Below are 19,928 nucleotides of genomic sequence, written 5' to 3' on the forward strand. Positions count from 1 at the left end.
AATATGGCCATTCGGCAGGTCCTGGGTCTTCAATCCAAGGTTGATGGTAGCATTCAGAGAATATACAGAAGAAACTTAGGTTTATGTTGAGAAAAAGGCATTTAATATGCTCCACGGGAGTAGTCTGCTGGCCTGAGTTGGACTGTTCCACAATTGACCAGATTCACACACGTAATTGCTGAAACCTGGTACAGGGCAGCCGGCATAAGTCTACTCACTGGAAATGCTGACTGGACTCACAAATCACATTAAGCTATAGTTTGCTTAACCATGATTTAATAAATGGTAATTTGCTAGGTTCACATAATATGCAAAAGCAAACACACCATATTATGGCTTCGTATACTCTCTGAACCCAGCCAAATCTCACATGTGAGTTGCACCATCATAAAGCTCGTCAATGAAGAGACCACCACCTTGTAGCCTTATACTTTATTGCTCAGCTCGTGAGATTGGAGGCCAGTCTTTCCTAATTGGTTGTACTCCAAATATGCTAAATTACAATTTCTAGACAAGAGTGTAGTGAAATGACCACTCCCCATTCCCACAACAGTGGCAGTGGATGCACATGATTACACGAGGCCCCCGTTTCTTCCAGTCTCAAGCAAGCAAAGGAAGCTGGGATCTAGTGCAATTACATATACCTAAGTGAGAGCACAGTTGGATTGTGTATCTATGTGGGGCACAAATATCATCTTGCCCTATTGATGGCTCTATACTCTTTTAAAGGAGCCATTAGAAGGTCCTACTCCACAGGTGGCATCAATCTGGGCATTTTTTTTAGTTGTATTCCAACACGTGGATGGCACTGGGTTGGGAAAGGGTCCTGGTGCTAATGCTATGAAAAATGTCTTGCCAGACACTGAAGTCAGCAGCAAAATGAAGCTCATTTTTCAGAGTTTTATACAAAAAAAAATTTAATAAATATTTTTCAAGATTTATTGCCAGGAGTAACACATCAAGAGATGTATTTTCATGTTCATGTAACACTAATATTACCATACAAGTTATCTTTTGTGATCCAAGTGGTCAATGTTTGAATCCTTTTTTTTTTAATTATTTGATCATCTAACTTTTGTAATAGCACTTTGATTCCCTTGTTTTTTTTAAGGCGGGCAGTGGAATCTATGCAAATCTACACAGTGATCTTACTGGACATTCTACTGTTCAAGTATTCAACAACTAGCTTATTAGAATACTTTCTACATATAGTAGATTACGAAGGAAAGAAATCAAATCTACAGGTGGTGGTTTTACTATTCTTGGTGGTGGTGGGGGGGAAATCAAGAGTTTACAAAATAGGATTGTGGTGCTTCCAACTTCACCCACTAATTCAGTATTTTTTTAATTACATGCAACCACTCACAACTCACATTTCATCTACAGAAGTTATAGCTCCTTTGTGTTCCCTTAAACTGCTCTGAAGCAGATGATCTGCCTGTCATCCTCTCCTTCCCTCCCACCCCTTCTTTAAAGCAGCCAGGATAAAAAGAAAAAAAGAAAAGTCTAGATCTAACTGCCTTGGCTGGTATTTTACAAAAAAATATGAATGTGATACTTATAGGTGTTTCCAAAGGAATAAAAGAGCGACATTTGACATCATACAAAAAGTCAGCATCGAAGGCTAGAAAGCCCTTCCTATCATTAAAAATTAAAAATAAGACGAAATAGATTTCAGAACATTTAAATTTTGGCGTGTAGGCAACATGTAACAATGAAAAAAAGTAAAAAAAGGAAAGAAGCCATAAGCTTACAATGCTATGAAAAACCTTCAGCTCTAAACACATACATATAAATAAAAAAGGAATGATATTTAAGGCTCTTGATTATTAAGTTAATAAATCAAATATACACAGTGATTAATAAAAAAGAATTATTTACATAACTATACAAACTTCTACTTTGGACACATTTTCCTCTCAATTCTTCATTTTTTTTACCAGCAACTGCTGACAAGAATCCTCTTGTTCCCTCCCTTCCCCCCAAACAAAAATTACAATAAAAAAATAAATAATAAACTTTTTTTGATAGTTGCTGTGGTTCTGAGCTGCAAAGGCACTTTCAAATACAGAACTAGTTGTATGTCACCATAAAACCAATATACAAAAGAACTCTAATTCAATAAATAAATAAAACATTTTTTCTAGGAGTACAGATTGCGACATCTCGAGAGAGAAGGAAGGAAAACAAAACAAAACAAAACAAACCCACCAATATGTATATATTTCTTTCCCGCTACAGGAAAAAAGCTAAATCAAACCCTACCGATTCCTTATGAAACCTTCCTGGGATGCATCAGCTGTGGCTGAATTGACACGGGGGCACTTTTGACTAGTTTTGCATAGATGTGAAATGCAGCACTTGGTAATCCAGCCAACCACAGCAACTATCACTGCCAGTGTAAGCCAGCTTGTCAAAACTTAAATTAACACAGGGATATTAAGCAAATAATAGCCTTAGACTCAAAATATTACACAACCGTTTTAAGAACTACAAGCTCCGAGTTGCCTTAGATTGATAGGTAAAGGCCCTGCACAGCAGCACCTGCTGTCTGCTATACAATATATTCCATTCGATTTAAACTTTGTGCACTTTCCAAGTCCCGGTTGTCTTGTTTGTTTGTCCAATTTGGGTGTTTTGTGGGAGTGCCGTTGGGTGGCTTTTCATCTCTGTCTACTAGCGTGTAGGTTGCCTGTTTGGCAAATCGGGTTTTCTGCTGGTGCTTGTCCATGTCATCTTCTTCCACCTCTGAGTTGTGTGTCCTTATTTTGGCAATTTTGGAGTTCTTGTTCTCATAGTCTTTGATCGGCACAGCATTGGCCCCATGTTTCTCAATGGGGTTCTTGATCTGGTTCAGTTGCTCCCGCACGTTGTTGGTGGTGTTGTCTTCTGAGGTGGTGTGTGTATGAGTGCTCTGCTTTCGGCGCTTCCTGATGCACCAATAAAAGGCAGTGACCAGGCAACAGATCCAAGCCACGGTTAAAACTGAGCTCAGTAACGGAACCAAGAAATCTGGAAGGCAATTTGGATTCACCATTAGCACTTCAAGAAGTGGGGTAGGTCCTTCATTGAATGACAGGCCTCACACCAGCCTTCCCCAACCTGGTGCTTCATAATGTCGAGTTTCAATTCTTAGAATGTCGTTTGGCCCTGGTTCCTTGGGGAGGATTTTGGTGGTTGAATTCCAACATAACGGGGGGTGGGGGGGCATCATGGTGGAAAAAGTCTTCCCATGCTAACAAATTCCTTACCTTTTAACTTTAAAAATTATTTGTAAAAGATGCAGACTAGGACATTACACAAGTTTTAAAATACAAAAGCTGCAGTCAAAGAATGTTTCCTTCTTCTCTGTTAGATTCAAGATTGGCAGTGTGCCATGGAAGTTCTGAAGGGTCATTCTTGACCTAACTAGAACTGGCTCACAGGGTTTGGGTCTAGACTGTCTCACTTAGAGGAAATGTATCAAAATTAATGGGATCAAGAGTAATTATGTCTAACATGTCTCACAGATGTATAAAGGTACGGTTTAAGTATTACTAAGCCTGCATGTAATCCTTGATATCTGATATTGATCTTCCTACTTAAGGGTTATCAACATAGCCTAATTGACATTCTAAGAAGAGCTTTGGTTTTTTTTCTTCTTCTTGTAATGCCAGTTCAACAATGGGTTGAGGCCATTCATATGTGGCATAGGGCCTGTTTACTTGAAGAATGACCTCTCTCACATAACATCTCTCTGGCTGATTTGATCCTGCACGGTTGGCGGACTCCGGGTCCCTTCAGTTAAACAAGGGCATCTCTCAGGACCCTGGAGCACCTGCCCCCCGAGATCCAGATGGCCCCCACTCTGTTGTTTAGAAGAGCCGCGAAGGCCCCTCACTTCATTGCATTTGCTATCTTTGTCATTTTTTATGTTATATTTTAATTTCTTCGTTTGTTGTGAGCCACCCAGAGTCATAAGAGGAGATTATATCTATGGTCCTCATAGGGCTAGTTCAACTTTGAGCTCTTCCTAAGAACTTTTATTGGATCAAGCCGCACGGCTTTTCTTCCCTGTTAGAAACAGGGGCATCCACAAGAGGGGTAAAACAAAATCAAGATGTCAGCTGCGACTGTGCAATCAAAGTCCCACCCCTTTTTGTGTGTAATGCATGTAAAAGGGAGTGGGGCATTGGTTCTGTGGCTGACACTTGACTTTTTTGACCCCCACTCCTGAAGATGCCCCTGGTTACAAACTGAACAGAATAATTTCAAGTCACGTATTAGAATTTATTATATTTGGAAGCACTTTTATGTCACGCTCAGTGAAGGCACCTTTTCTAAAGCAGACTTAGGAGAGACTTTAGGGAGAAAAAAAATTCCATCCTCCTCTTGAAAAAGTTTACCTGTTTTGCTCTTAACCGGCCGCCTCTGGACCCGGACTTCTGCTACAGCCGCAATTAGCGTGCTATTCCCGTCACGTTTGCTGACCAGATCAATAATTTTATCAGTTATTTCCTTTACTGGATTCTTTTCCTCCTGGATATCTTCAGCAGACTGAAGGGAGAAGAGTAGCTATATTTTAGGGAAGGCAGAGTTTAAAAATCAGCTCCTGCTTGAAATAAGACAAAGGGCTTTGAGAACAGTGCAGGACAAAGGATAACCAATATGGGAAGCTTTTGTTTGAGCCAATAGAGCACAGCCATGGATTCTGCTAATTCAGTACCAACAGACCTGTTAATTACATGCAATTAAAGCCACCCTTTCACTTTTCAAAACCATTCAACAGATCCAAACACACTGCAGGATTTACAAAAATGCCCACTGTGTTTTTATTATTGACTCAGATTACAACATCCCATTATTATGCTCCCAAGGTGGCTAACACAAACTTCACACTTGTATGAAGAAATTGATCCTAGAAAGAAACAAGAGAAAAAAACAAAAGCCACAGAGCATGATTTTCTCCTGCTGGCATTAATGCCGTCCAACATAGTGGAAATGGCAAGAGGAAGCCCTCCTTGGCCCTCTTCTCTCCTTCAGAGGGGCTGGGAGACCATCTCCCCAGGCATTTCAAAAGCCAGGCAAAAGCACACAGGCCCCATCCAGGGTTAGACTTACAATTGCCACGTGAATTTCATTGCTTGCCAAATGCGATGGCTCACAGGTGATATAGAGAGCATATTCGAGGGAGACATTCCTCAAGATATTCAGATTCCGCAACTCGCTGCAGACATGTTCGGTTGTCAGACCCTACCCAGGAGGGGGAGAAACAGCACAGGCAAGAAAGCATGAGAACCTGGACAGCAGAGGATCTATAAAGATTATGAATCATTAATTTTCTCTGGCTACAGTCACACAAGACTCCTTGTCTCCATATTACAACTAGAGCTGTATATCCTATATTTGCTATTTAGCAGAGAAGATCATTATAAAACCATCAACCTGAGCTTGCAAAAGCAAACTCAGGCCAGAGACACGCTTATCTTAGCTCCCCAATGAGCAGACTTGCACGAGGAGTGCATTTGCAATTATATTCCTAGAGGGTTTTTTGAAAAAGTAGTAAGTGAAATGGCTTTGAGGCACTTTGCTGAGTTTGGCAATAAGAAGTCCAAATTAAGTCAGTGCTGACCAAAGCTTCTTGATTAGCGTTGCGGGAGTCATCTTGTTGCCTATGTCAAAGAGTTGATGTACAGATATGAGAAGATCCCATGGAGGACACCTAGGACAGCTGGAGAGAAGCTTGAAACCCTACATTGTGCAGAAGGAAATGTCTTTATTGGTTTTCTCAGATCACAGGCACAAGCTGGGTGAGACACTGCTTCTGCTGCAAGGTAAGACGTTGGGAGGAGCTTCTTGGATCCTCCCTGGAGTGTGCTTACTTACCGGGGTCATCATCTCTTTGTTGAAGGTGAAGGTGATGTTAGCACAATGTTCTTGATAGTAAGAGTCTGAACTGCAGGTCATTTTCACTGGCTGTTGATTCGACGGCCAGCATTCGCCTACGTTGTCGCAGGGTGGGACAAAGCAGTGATCATCTTTAACAGGATGACAGGTGTGGCCTGTGGGACATTCACTGTGGCCCTTGGCATTTATCACACAAGGCTTTGGACCGCACCAGACCTAAAGATATCAAACACTTAATTGTTAAGTGGCCCTCTGAAAAAGGTGAAAAGCAAAGAACATGTTAGTTCAGAGATCTAAGATGGTACCTTGGAACAGGAGACTTTTCCATTCACACATTGACAGCTGTTGCACTCGTCATCCCATTTTGATCCATCTGGAATAATATGCCCACTGGCAACACAAGGTCTTCCTGAAACTAAGATAAAAGTACTTAAGGAACTTGTCATGAGTAAGGATGGCGAGCAGGGGGCTCCCTTCCAGACTGTTAAGCGCATGCGTAGCACTGAGGAATTGGTGAGCCATTCCAAAAGGCAGAGATTGGGACCGCCTTAACCTGCGGGGTTTATATGGCTGGGTTTTTCCCACGCTTGTTCAGTTTGTTAGGATTACTGTTATGTATTAGCAAATAAACATTAGAGAACAGTTCCCTGTCTCAGAGTGTTTCCTGGGAGTCAGGACAGAACTCATCTACAAGATCCCTGACTCAAAATGAGACTTTAGATGAAATGCACAGGGGGAAGGCTGAAGGGAAGATAGGAAAATTATCTACACATCTTTGCTCCCTGCTAATTGAAATATGGCCCATCCCAGAGAATACTTGTCTATTCAACCTAATAATCCAGTGTTTCTCAACCTTGGCAGCTTGAAGATGTGTGGACTTCAACTCCCAGAATTCCCCAGCCAACAAATTTGCTGGCTGGGGAATTCTGGGAGTTAAAGTCCACACATCTTCAAGCTGCCGAGGTTGAGAAGCACTGTAATAATCTGTCCAAAAGGAGGAAGAAGGCTTTTTAAACATAAATGGTGCACCAACAATGCCTCTTGTTACAGCTAACTAGAATTATGCAATTTAAATCAGAGGTGGAATACCTTCTTGACATCTGGGACCACCACGACCAGCTGGACAGATACAGCGATATCCATTGATTTCATCTACACACGTGGCTCCAAAAGCACAAGGTGAAGACTGACACTCATTGATATCTGGAGAGGAAGGGAGGAAGATGAGGAATCCATGCAATTCATTGGTACATGCTTTGGCAATTAACTCTAACAGAACTACTGAGAGTCTTAATCTGTAAAACTTGAGTGTTTTTATTATTAAATGCTTGTTCTTAAAATTATTTCTATATTCTTTCATAATAATAATTATTAAAGGGAACTCCAGACCCTTATTTCAGAAGCTCTGTAACACAAGAATAGATGCTGCTTATGAACATACAAAGCTTTCTTATACTGTGCTATGATGATGATCTCAGATTTTGGCTAACGATGCCCTTTTCAATGTATACACTCTTCTGATAGCAACAGCTTCTATTACATTCTGTATTCTGTACCCCTAACTGGATTTCTGTCTCTTAAGAAGTACAGCTTTTCTTCTACCTTTAAGTTCGTAATGACAGGGAACGACGTATGCTACTAGAAGGTTTGAGCCCAAGGCAAAAATTACTCTAATTAGAGAACATTTCATTCTGAGTAGTTTCTTGCCATAAGAAAGTTCATTCTCAGAATGAAAGGGCACAGGGGAGAAAATTATTTCTCCCTCATAGCCCCTCTTGAAACAGCTTTTCCTTGGAAGGAGCAAACTCTGACACCTGAGGGCCCAATTCAGAAGAAAAAACTGGTAGCTTTTGAATGCAAATAAGGAAGAAGTTCCACACAGCACATTCTTAATTTATGGGATTCTATTATGGTGGCATGGTAATAACCATGAACTTAGACCACTTTTAGAAGTGGATTAAATAAATATCCAATGACTGCCTATTTGGTATGATAGTAATTGCATATATTATCTCCAGCACTGAAAGCACCATGTCTCTAAGTACCAGTGGCAGGAAAACACAGAAGAATGTTTCCTCACAGCCTATAGCATCTGGTTGGCCACCATGGGTATCAGGAAGCTGGGACAGATCCAGCAAAGATCTTCAGAAATTCACATATACAACCCTACAATATGTATCTACTATATAGTCCTACTGATTTCAAGGAGGTTTTTAAATTGTCTTTGCTTAAGATGGGCTGGTTTTCTGTAAGGGAAATCCTTTTCAATCAAAGACCAATTTCATGGCATCTTCTACTCAAATGAGCCAATCTGCAAGCTCTAATTCAGCATTTTTGAACCAAACCATTTCAGAAACTTACTTATCCTGCAGTCAGGACCTGCAAAACCTGGAGCGCATTCACAGCGGTACCAATTGTCTCCATCCACACAGATTCCATTATTGTAGCTGTTTGGGAGGAATGGGGAGCAGGGGAGAGGGGGAAGGGGAAAAAAAGGTAATGCAAAGTCCTTTGGCTCTTACTTTCACAAAGTGCAGGGTGACATTCAAAATATAATAGGTGTCTACACCAGGGAAACTTGCTGCCTTGAACTACAATCCTCAGCATGGACTCTGATGTCTGTGGCTGCTGGAATTTAAAGTCCAGCAACATCTGGAAGGTCAGGCTACCCACAATAACCCATTCTAAATATTAACTATAGGTAGTCCTTGCTTAATGACCATTTGTTTAATGGTGGTCCGAAGTTATAACAGCCTTGGAAAAAGTGCTTTATGACCTGTACTTGCACTTATGATCGTCACACCACTTCCATGGTCACATGATTGCAATTCCAGCACTTGGCAGCCAGCTTGCATTTATGACCAGTTGCAGCATCCTCCAGTCACATGATCACAATTTGTGACCTTTTTTGCCGGTTTCCAGCAAAAAAAGTCCAGTGGGGAAGCTGAATTCACTTAATAACCATGGTGATTCACTTAATGACTGTCATAAAAATAGTTGTAAAATCAGGTCTGTTCACATGGTAACTCACTTAATGACTGTACCACTTAACAACCAATTTTCTGGTCCCTATTGGGGTGTCATGAGTACTGATGGTGAGCAGGAGGGGGCCCCTATCCAGGGGGGAAAACACATGCATAGTTTAGAAACTTTGAGCTGTCATTCAAAGAAACCCAGAACAGACCAGCCTTGACTTTTGGGGGTTTATCTGTCTGGGTTTTCCCAAGCGTCTTCAGTTTGGTAGGATTTTCTGTCTACAATAGCAGTAATAAAACACTACAGACTTTCTCGTCTCGGTGTGGTCTTTGCTTAGTCAGGACATGGGGTCATTAAGCGAGGACTACCTGTATTCTACAAAGACACAGGAGAGTTGTCTTCTACTATAAATTGCACTGGTTTAATAAGATATAGTTATTAGTTTTATAGAATACCTAGTTATCTATAATGAGCTTGTTATTTAATAGAACAATGATAAACCAGCAAAGATGAAGGAAATCTTGAAGAATTTGGTTTTCAGTGACATGCAAAGGCTTTGGAGGAAGAAGATTTAATAACCACCCCAAATGTCCACCACACGACTAATAAAAAGGAGCTTTCTAAGTAAAGATATTTGGGGCATAAATAGAGAGATGGCAGTCCAGGGAGAAAGGAAATGGCTCGGGTGGAAGCTTTTTCTTCCCCCCTTCCTCATCTTCTTTTTCTCTGGGTTTTATATTTTCAGATGCAAGAAAGTGACTTACCAAGGATGTGGACTGCAGTCATTTGTATCTGTAGAGATCAAAGGGAGGCAAAATTAGGAGAAAGTAAGACAAGTTGGGTAATGGATGAGTGATGGCCTTTCTGGTGGACAGCCTCTAAATCTCGGTTTCCTGCACTAAGCAGGAAGTTGGATCACACAGATGGAAAAAAAAATCTTGTTGGCTACTTTTCAATTAACCAACAACTGACCACATTCTATTTTTGTACAGTAAATGCGAAGACCTCCTTCAAAGCTCTACTACTTCTGTCTCTCTACAGCCTTTGGAGTGAACTGGCAAGGCTTTTTGATTCTTGGTTATTTAACAGTGGCAACAACTAAAAAGCTATCCCAGATTTTATACACACACACAGAGGCATAAAAATATCATCCAGCTAAAATGAACAGTGCTCAGCAGAAAGACTGAGTTCAGTTTGGTCATAACAGAACTCCTGGGCTCAAGAGATACGTATTCCGAATGGTAAAGAATGCTAACTTTTGCATCAGGCTCAAATTGATGCATTCTGACAAAACAACTAAAAAATCTAAAGAGATCTGCAGCTTGCACAATCCAGAGATGGATAGGGATCCAAGAGGAGGATTACTGTAAAGAATCTCACAGGGAACGGGTTTGAATGGTGGCGCTAGGAAAGAGGAAGGCAAAGCCATGTGGAGGAGCAACCTGACATCTGCCTCCACTTATCTTGCTTGCAACTTTTCTCAGGCCCAGGTCAAAGCTCCATCCTACAATGTCATTAAAGCCAACAGAACGAGGTGAGGCTCAGGTCCCACATCCAACAGCTTCCCACTTCTGGTTTCAATCTCCAATTCCCCTGGGCACTGTTGGCTCAACAAAGCCCCTACAGATGTATTTGTGGAAGAAAGAGAGAAAAAAGCTTACTCTGCGTGCATGTAGGTCCTTCCCAGCCTTCTTTGCAGACACATGTAAAAGAATCTCCACTTACGACACATGTTCCCCCATTATGGCAGGGGTTTGGCAGGCAGCTGCTGTTCCTTGCTGTAAAGGAAACATAAAACATTTGCTGCCCATCTCTTCAGCACACACCTGGGAAAACGAAGGGCAAGGACCCACAGGTTCATACCTATGTTGCAAGTGGCTCCATCCCACCCTGCAGGGCACATGCACTTGAAGACATCGCCCTCATCGTAACACGTCCCTCCATTGTTGCACGTGGCTTCATCGCACTGACTGTCACCTACCGGAGGGGAAAAGCCAAGAGGTCAAAATTGATGATGGGTGAGCTGCACTCAGCTTGGTTTCAAATTCATCTGGGTCTGACACACTTTTTTTTTTTTTTAAAGCCCTATCTATTGATTAAAGCTTATTGCAATGTTCTCTCTCCCACTTAGTCATGGTAGCATATGTGAATCAACTGTGCCCCCCATATAAGCACTGGTCCTCAATGTTGCTAGAATCTGCTAACATAAAGGGGGGTATAAAAAAAGGGCACCATCAGGCCGTGGCTGGGAACATTTCCCCAGTTGATCCCTACGTTCAACACGGTGTGGCTTTGTAAAACGCTAGGCCCACAGAAAAGAAACGTGCCTTGAGCTCATGCAAGACAGAGATTGGCATTAAGTAACTTCAGCACTGGCATTCATGAAGCAGCAGGCCTTGAACAGACTTCGAACATTTCAAGGGCAGAGGAACAGAAATCACCTTCTGCTCAGAAGACAATCAACACATGGACTGAACTCAATTGAGTTCAGGCATAAAACATGACATTCTGAGTATCAACAGTATAAGTCTGGAGAAGCTATTAAAAACACTCACGTGAGTGGCAGGTTTTTCCTTTCCAGCCATTTTTACATTCACAGAAAAAGTCATTGACCAAGTCTCGGCAGGTCCCTCCATTGTGGCAAGGGCTTTTACTGCAATCATTGATATCTGGAGATAATAGAGGAGAACGTCAACTGATTACCCATCTGTAACAGCTAAAAATATTTGAAGAGTATGCTTTGTCTGCATATTCTTATCCCTCGTTCTACTCTCTAGTCCCTGGATTAAATGCTCCAAGATCATCTTTATTCTGCACTCCACACCTGTGTTTCAGTTTGTCTCACTATCGAGCATCCTTGCAAGTCCCTTGGAAGGAAGACAAGGCCTTATAATTACACCTTTTCCAGGCCAAAGGCTAACAGTTCCCAGGCATCCTTGAGGCACTGCAGGCCGGTGGCAAACTCCCCTTGAGGTTAATATTATTGTTGCAAAATTAAGACTGATGACAACAGTAATATGAAATTCAGAAGGTAAAGAACTTATTCTGGTAAAAACTTTATAAAACCTAAGTCTGCTGGACACATAATAATTTTAAGAGAAGAAAATACCTAGAAGTGTAACTCCGTGAAATCTGCCAGTAAGTTATTCAGCTCATAGTCTATCTGCCTTGTAATGAAAGTAGTCCAGTACTTAAGCCACACACCCCATACTGAACTCAGATCACTGGAAACCAACATTCATTTAACTTTACAACAGTTTACAACTCAGGCACACAGAGAACTTGGTGGAGCAAAACAAAAGCTAAAAGAGAGCTTCTCCTGTACGGGATATCCTTTTTGCTCAAGAACATTTGTTTCACATCTTATACGAGCACATTGTGAGAAGAAAAATGAAATGCAAAGGTACCCTTCCAGTGGTGCAGCAGCTTGGGACAATAACCAGATTTCCCTGAAAACGACTCAGATGCTCTGGGAAAACTACATTTCCCAGACTTCTTGGTGCCTGGAACACTGTTCCAAATCTATACTGCTATGGATTTGGATGTCAAGGCTGTGGCTTGGGGCATTATTTTGCTTGTGTTACACTTTATGATAGCTCTTATTTTAATGCTGTATTTTTTTTCTCCTTGGTAAGCTGCTTTGAGCGCTACAGGATTTTGCTGCCTAAAAGCTGCAGTGAATAAAACCAATTAATAGTTATTGTCAGCTACTCAGAGAGGTGAGCATGAGACAACTGTCCCAGGCAGCCCAACAGCAACAAAAACAAATAGGAAAAATAAAGTATCAGCACATAAGGGCTTGTAGGATGGGATCAGATGTGAGGTCAGAAAGAGCAGCTATTTGCTTCTGTGAAAAAGAGAAGCAAGTTCTGCTTGCCTAGTCCAATGCCCAAATCAAGAGGGTATGAGTGGGCAGGGGAAAGAGTTCACTTACTACTCCACAACCTGGGGTACAACACACACCTGCAACTTTCAGTGTTGTACAGCCTACAAACCCAGAGAGCTGTTCTCCTGATCCAAATCAAGATCCCCAACTCTCTCAATATCTAGACAGGCTGCTCAATGAATGATGCCCATTGTGCTTTCAAGAGATTCTTCCCTTCCACCCTCCCATCTGCCGGAGGAGGAGGACCTGCTTACTTGCTTCACAGAAGGTGCCCTCCCAGCCATCACTACAAATGCACTTGTAGGAGTTGATGCCGTCAATGCACGTGCCCCCGTTTTTACATGGGTTGCTCTCACAGTCATTGATGTCTGCAAGACAAAGGTTGAAAAGGGGATGAGTAGACCAAAGGTGCCTTTTAAAAAATTAAACAGGGAATCTAGGCTGAAAAATATCACATCCCAGAACAAGGCTATTTTACCCTTGTCCCTAGAGATACCAAGACTAAATCTGTTCCATTCAACATGCAAGTACTCTACCATGGTGCTTGGCCCTTTGCTAAAAAATGGAAAGCAGGCTAATAAAACCCAGCTTATTCTTAATATCCCCACATGCTTTAAACATTCTGTAAAGCAGACGATAAAACTGGCAAGGTAGGTTTGCTGTATGCTAGTACAAGCCTTTCGTACACAAGCCCAAGTTAAATGTTACACTTTATAGACATCCAAGGGCAGGGGCCTCTTAAACAGAGTTTTCTGAAGGCCAAGAGAGCTCCAGTCTCAATCCACGGCAGGAGAAGGAAAGAGAGAACTCGGCAGGGTCCAAAAGGTGCATTACTGCCAATCCTGTGATCCCAAGGACAAACGTTCCTATTATTTACACAGGCAGCTTCAAACTTGGATTTAAATGAGAGGAACCAAGATAAGCATCTCCAAATCTTACTTTCATGACAGTAGGTGCCAGTGAAGCCTTTGTTGCATTCACAAGTAAACTTGCCTCCCGCTTGGCTCTTGCACTTGCCATGCGGGCCACAAACGTTGGAAGAGATATAGCGGACCCCTTCTGGGGTGCTGTTGGAAGCGACAGCAACCGTACAGCTGTCAATCACTGCAGAAAGGAGACAAGCAAGCAAAAATGAGTCTTCACTGTCTCACCAGTAGTTTTACAGGCCCTCCGCAGTTGTTCCTGATTTGGGGCAAGTACATTCAAATTAAACTAAGTTTTAAAGACTTGGTAAGGAAGGAGAGGGTGGGTGAGGAAATGCAGCACAGCTCAACTTACGAAGAAAAGTGGCTTCAACTTTGGACCCCGTCACTTTCCACTTTAAGCACACCCACTTCTCCCTTGCCATGCCTGACACCCAGCCCCCAGTATGTTCCAAAACCTGGCATGTGATCTTTAGCTCCAAAAGGGCAGTATATCCATATCCTATGACTACCACGCTCCCCAATATTGCTATTGCCAATCCCTTAGGGGTGTGCACTTGTCAGCCTTACCAGGTAAGCCAGACAGGAAACACAGCCAGATAAGCTAACTCTACTTTATTGTAAAGCTACATTAACAGAATCTTGCCAGTCTGAAAATACAGTTCTCCTTTACAGGCCGGTAACTTAGGGAGGGTTTCCCCCAAGCCTCTTGCTCTTCCCGCTATGCAGTTGTGGGCTATGATCCCTCTTATCTGACTGTTCCCTAGGCAGCATCTCTTCGCCCGGTATCCCAAGGTCATTCCCACATACCAGTACAGCACTTAACCCTTCTGTGTAAAAGAAGACTGTAGAGTACCTTGCGTTTTCCAATTATTCCCAACTCTTAGGGGCAGGAGCATCTTGTAACGGGAAGAGCCTTAGATCAGGCCAGATTATTTCTCCAACTAGATCACGGGAGGGTAAACTTTGGGTAGCTGAGGATTCCACTTAACGATTTTAGGATGGGCTGAAGTTTGAATCAGATGGGTCTGAATCGGATTTGCAAAGAACTGGGATATTCTGCAGTTTTTAAACTTAAAGATACATGGTAAAGTTCCTCCTCAAAATAGCAGGAAACCATGCTGCTAACTTATTCAAGGGGCATAATTCAACGCTCAATGAAGCCACAGAAAATGGGGCCTGAAGGCCCTACGCCGCCCCACGGCCAGAGCCTGCTCACCTGCTCTAACTCAGCACTGATTACACTGATTCACCAGAGTTCTGCCCCCTGAAATTTCAGACAGGCATCTTGGTCAGGGGATGCTGGAAACTGAATCTGGGATATTCTGCATGAAAAGCATGGACTCCATCATGGTCCCCAAGTGAATGAGCTACTGCTACACTACATGCCCAAATGTTCAAAGGTGTACCTTCGCAAGGAGTTGAGCGGCAGTGATCTTTGAGGTGGGAACAGTTCTTGCCTTCGTAATCGTCAGGGCAGTTGCTGCAGAAATAATCACTCTCATAATTGAAGCACTGGGCCCCATTTTGGCAAGGGTTGGGCTCGCAATAATCTATGTCCAACTGTTGGGGATGGTGGAGAGGGAGGAAAGAGGAGGACAGAACAGAGAATCCAAGTTAAAGGCTTTATTCATCTTCTTCCCACGGTCACAGGAAGGAAATGTGGAATCTGACCTTTTTATCTGCCACCTCTATTGCTTGTGTACGCCAGACGCTATGCAGCTCTCACCAGCCTCGCTAAAATAATAAGGTTATCAAGCAGCATGCAGAGGCTGGGCAGGCAGAGCGCTCGCAACTCGAATGCACACAAATGCTCCTGAAGTTATGAATTCCCACACCTCACCCTCGATGTTGTTTTAAAAAATAAAGCATCTATTAACAGCGCTTGCTTGAATTCAGGTATTCAGCCTACAGATCCAGGAACTGCACAGGGAGTTTGTTCTTATCTGGACCCTGCCTCACCTGACAGATGTTTCCCGAGAAGCCAGCCAGGCAGAGACATTGGAAGCCATTGATTTCATCTTGGCAGTGACCCCCATTCAAACAAGGGTTGCTTGCGCATTCATTGATGTCTCTCTCGCAGTGATCCCCGACATAGCCAGGTGGGCAGAGACAGCGATAACCGTTCACTAAATCCTGGAAAGAGAAAACGGTGCCAAAAAAAAAAAAAGTTAGCTTACCTTGCCAATAAACGCAAAGCATTCACACGCAAGCAGCACTAAACACAGAGAGGCCGTTTGACGTCCTATGACTGCATTAGACTACAACTCCCACAACCCCTTCTCTTTGACCATGTGTGCTGGGACCTACAATGTAAAACCGCTGGAGTGCAGTGGGGAAGAACCAAGTCAAACCAGAGAGACTTGGATTCAGTGCATCATCAGAGCTAACTAGATAGGAGGAAGCAGCAACACTGGTTCATTCCTGCCTATGCACAGTTTGAACCTCATAGCTGGGGGGTGATATTTACTTGCAGGAGAAGGACAATCCTAGTGATGGAGTTATAGTGCTGTAAGGCCCTGAGAGTTGAGTTGTTGAGAGAATAAAATGAGAACCCAGAGCAGCGGGAGAAGCATGCCAATTTGAATGAAGAATAGGATAAAGATAGAATATATTAAGACATACAGAACAGCTCCTGGTAGCAACAAATTATGCATTCACACACAGAGAGATTTCTGAACATATATTAATATCATATGATAGCGCATCTTTCTACAATGCGAGATATGACATATAAAGGTTTTTATGAAATTTAATGTCCCTGCAAGGGAGACTACTAACCTCATTTTGTGCTTATTTAGTGTAAAATGATTTTCTCTTCATGTATAATGGCTTAGTTCACACACGATGCTAAGCTTTAACATGATTATTTCATAGTTGGTTAATCTGATGGAAAACCCACCTATTATTGCTTACAGTGTGTAAAAAACTAGCCGTTATGGCTTTTTCAACAAACCAGGGTTATGTGCTTTGTGTGCAGATTAGGGAGCTGACACTAGCAGTAATGATACTAAACTAGACAACCATTGTGTGTTGATGTTCATTTCTCCAATGGTCGGAAAGACCTTTCCTACGGAAGCAATCTAGTAATAAAATAAACTTCTGCAGATGGAGCACTGAGGGAGGCAAGTTTATGAAATTGGATTCCTTGGGATTTAAAGAAGAATAAAATGGTTGAGTTGAGATTCGACTGACATCCTTTTGCAATGCGAGTGTGTGTTTTGGAGCAGAAACGCTGGGCCAAAATAACATGCCACCCAGTGCCACAATCTTCTGAGCCAAGTGAGCAACTTTTGCTGTTGTAGTGGTGCTTAAGGAATTTGTTCTTTGTGAATTCAATTATGAACAATCCTAATCTGCTTCCTGGGTTTACTTGCAGACTAGAAATCAAATTATCTATGATCTTTCTCCAATTGTCCAATGTTGAGCTTAACTCAGAGAGAGAGAGAAAGATGGAACCTCACAGGTATATTTTGAAAGAAAAGTTCCTTTTAGTGAGAATAGTGAGGATTTTACCCCCCAAAACCCATTCCCAGATTAGCAGAAATCCAACCCAAAATGACACCCATCTGAAAGAGACTCTGCTGTCCATCTCTCCTCAGCGGTACGGTTCTCTGCTAAAACTGGCACCAAAGACCCATTGGAAGGGAATCCACCATTATTTACCTTACAAGTCCCTCCATTCTGACACTGTCCCACACAGTCATCAATATCTGTAATTAAAAGAAGAAGAAAAACACAACCTCAGTGGGAAGGCAGCACACACACTGAAATCCAAGATGGAAAAAAAAAATCAGGGGGCTCTGCAGCTCTAGCTAGATAAACGCTTTGTGAAGTTTCCTGCTTGCCTTCCTCGAGATAAAGTTATTATAATGGGTGGGAACCTTCAGCAGTTCTTCCAGTAGAGTTAAATTGAAACTTCACATCATTGTTTCAAGCCACCTTATCAGAATCTAGCCATATTGTGGACTAATGGGTTTGATAAAATTGCCTCTTATTCATGCCAGATTGACTACTCCCTTTCTAAAAACATCAGTGACTCCCCCCTCCCTTCCCCTGCATTTGCCTTCTGGCTGAATTATGACAAAATCTAAACTACAAGCTAACTGTTGATTGCAACATTTTGCATTTCCACTCCCCCAAGCTGCACAGAGGCTCAAGCTTACTTGTCTCACAATTCTGGCCAGTCCAGCCAGCAATGCAACTGCAGTAATAACTACCAATCAGGTTCCTGCAGGAATTGGCATTGAGACAAGGTTTACCCTCGCATTCATTGGCATCTGAAAAGAGAAAATGAATTGCTCAATGTTCAGCCGTGGGTACAGTGAAAGAGGAAAGCACACCCCTCTCTTGTTTTCACAGCAAGCACTCCAAGTTTATTAAAAGTTAGTGGGCTCTGAAAGATTACAGGACTGGACAAACAAGAGAAGAACAAGTTCAGGGCTAGGCAACCTAGTGCCCTCCAAACGTTTGGGAATCCAACTCCCAGCAGCCACAGCCAGTCATAACCAACCAGAGGAAGCACGGTCCAAAACTTCAGGAGGGCACCAGGCTGCCTAGCCCTGTGTTTAAATCACTGAAGCTTGTTCTGATTTCTCACGATGAGATCAGTAACACTGAATCAGTGGCCCCCACGATTAAGAGCAATTACTTCTGAAAGGGAAGGGGGAGGCAGGAAGAGCTGAGTGAAGGGGAGCTTAGCCAAGGAGCACAGCATCCCCAATCCCTGGGATTAAAACATTGCCTTCAAAGTGCAGATGACTCATTCTTCAGGGGATCAAGCCAGAGGTTGGAATGCAGCTGCAAATTCTCCTGGATGAATGAGTTAATGAAGCTGGTGGGATGCCACGACTTTCCCGCAAGGCCAAAAGGGAGGGAAAAGCAGGTGGGAGAGAGCACTGCCTTAAGAAGGAATATCTGCCCTATGCCAGGGGTCCCCAACCCCCGGGCTGCAGACCAGTACCGGTCCGTGGCCTGTTAGGAACTGGGCCGCACAGCAGGAGGTGAGCGGTGGGCAAGTGAGCAAATTTACCACCACTCCCCATTGCTAGCGTTACTGCCTGAGCTCCGCCTCCTGTCAGAGGAAGCAAGCCCATTGGCTGCTATCTCCAAATGGCGCGAAGAAAAAAGAATAAAAGGTCGGGAAAAAGAGGAAGCGCTTGAATCATCCCAAAACCACCACCCCCGGTCCGTGGAAAAATTGTCTTCCACGAAACCGGTCCCTGGTGCCAAAAAGGTTGGGAACCGCTGCCCTACGCCACAAACTATGCATCACAGCTGATCCCAAGGAAGCAGTCACAAAGGTTGCATAAAGGGGGCTACTTCCCACGGAGTCATTGTGCAGGGAGATGGACGTGGCTAAGATCACTGCACAAGTTATTCTTGTGCCCTTGGGCAAATGGTAGGAAGTTTTCCTCCTCTGAGTTCAAGCAGCCCCAGAGGTTCCCAGATTAGCAAATCTGAATCTCTCATACATGCAACAGCTCAGATACTCTGAAATTTCTTTCCATAATGCATGGGAACACATGGAAAATCTGTTACATTATGCAATCTAACAACCTCCACAGACTGAGCATTGCATCTGGGAAGCAGTTTCTCTCAGAGAAGAAAAGAAAAGGACCTGAGGTCTCCCTAATAAGCTCAAGGCACAGCATCCCTCACCATCAAATACGCACCTATTTGACAAGTTTTACCAGTCCACTGAGGTGGGCAAACACATTTAAATCCATCAACTAGATCTTGGCAAGTCCCTCCATGCCCACAGGGGTTTGGAGAACAGTCATCAATATCTACCAAGAAAAGATATATTTAGCTTTAGAACAGATAACTATCATCTTGCCAACGTAGTATCAATCATGCATCCCTTTGTCAAGAATCATGCCAAAGGAAACATCCAACTTTTATATTGTGCCCTTTCCTTTTCATTCCTCCTTGCCCCCACAACTGTCTTTTGTGGCTCAGACATCTTTAAACATAGTTATGGATTTTGATAGGGAGAAACTTTCAACATTGGAAATGTTCATATTGGTTAGGTCTTCAGGATTTCAAAGCCTTCAGAGAAAGTGCTAGTCAACTTCACATTGTCTCCAAACAGGAGATAACTACTCCAGCTAGAGTGCCAGTGAAAATATTCATTCATGGATATTCACAAAAACATTCTTGTCCTGCTTTTTAACTGCCAGAACTAAGAGCTCAATTCTGAAAAAGACTCCAATGAACTCATTTAAACTTGGGACAAGTTCAAGTGGGGCCCAGGA

General features: G+C 42.8%; 1 protein-coding gene across 1 annotated transcript in view; it reads right to left on the reverse strand.

The window, feature by feature from the left end:
- Positions 1-259: 259 nt before the first annotated feature.
- The window catches only part of JAG1 (jagged canonical Notch ligand 1), a 54,099-nt gene continuing 34,430 nt past the window's right edge, over positions 260-19,928 (reverse strand). Inside the window, exons 9-26 of the mRNA XM_063316237.1 lie at positions 19,347-19,460; positions 17,838-17,951; positions 17,338-17,384; positions 15,634-15,807; positions 15,081-15,234; positions 13,688-13,852; positions 13,003-13,116; positions 11,418-11,531; positions 10,726-10,839; positions 10,524-10,640; positions 9,627-9,654; positions 8,248-8,333; positions 6,976-7,089; positions 6,192-6,301; positions 5,866-6,102; positions 5,101-5,232; positions 4,386-4,536; positions 260-3,012 (exon numbers count right to left, since the gene is read on the reverse strand). Of these exons, the coding sequence (XP_063172307.1) occupies positions 2,555-3,012; positions 4,386-4,536; positions 5,101-5,232; positions 5,866-6,102; positions 6,192-6,301; positions 6,976-7,089; positions 8,248-8,333; positions 9,627-9,654; positions 10,524-10,640; positions 10,726-10,839; positions 11,418-11,531; positions 13,003-13,116; positions 13,688-13,852; positions 15,081-15,234; positions 15,634-15,807; positions 17,338-17,384; positions 17,838-17,951; positions 19,347-19,460 (2,543 nt within the window). The 3' untranslated portion in view covers positions 260-2,554. The remainder of the gene's footprint in view (positions 3,013-4,385; positions 4,537-5,100; positions 5,233-5,865; positions 6,103-6,191; positions 6,302-6,975; positions 7,090-8,247; positions 8,334-9,626; positions 9,655-10,523; positions 10,641-10,725; positions 10,840-11,417; positions 11,532-13,002; positions 13,117-13,687; positions 13,853-15,080; positions 15,235-15,633; positions 15,808-17,337; positions 17,385-17,837; positions 17,952-19,346; positions 19,461-19,928) is intronic.

This window comes from Candoia aspera, chromosome 1 (assembly GCF_035149785.1).
Source record: "Candoia aspera isolate rCanAsp1 chromosome 1, rCanAsp1.hap2, whole genome shotgun sequence".
NCBI classification, from domain to species: Eukaryota; Metazoa; Chordata; class Lepidosauria; order Squamata; family Boidae; genus Candoia; species Candoia aspera.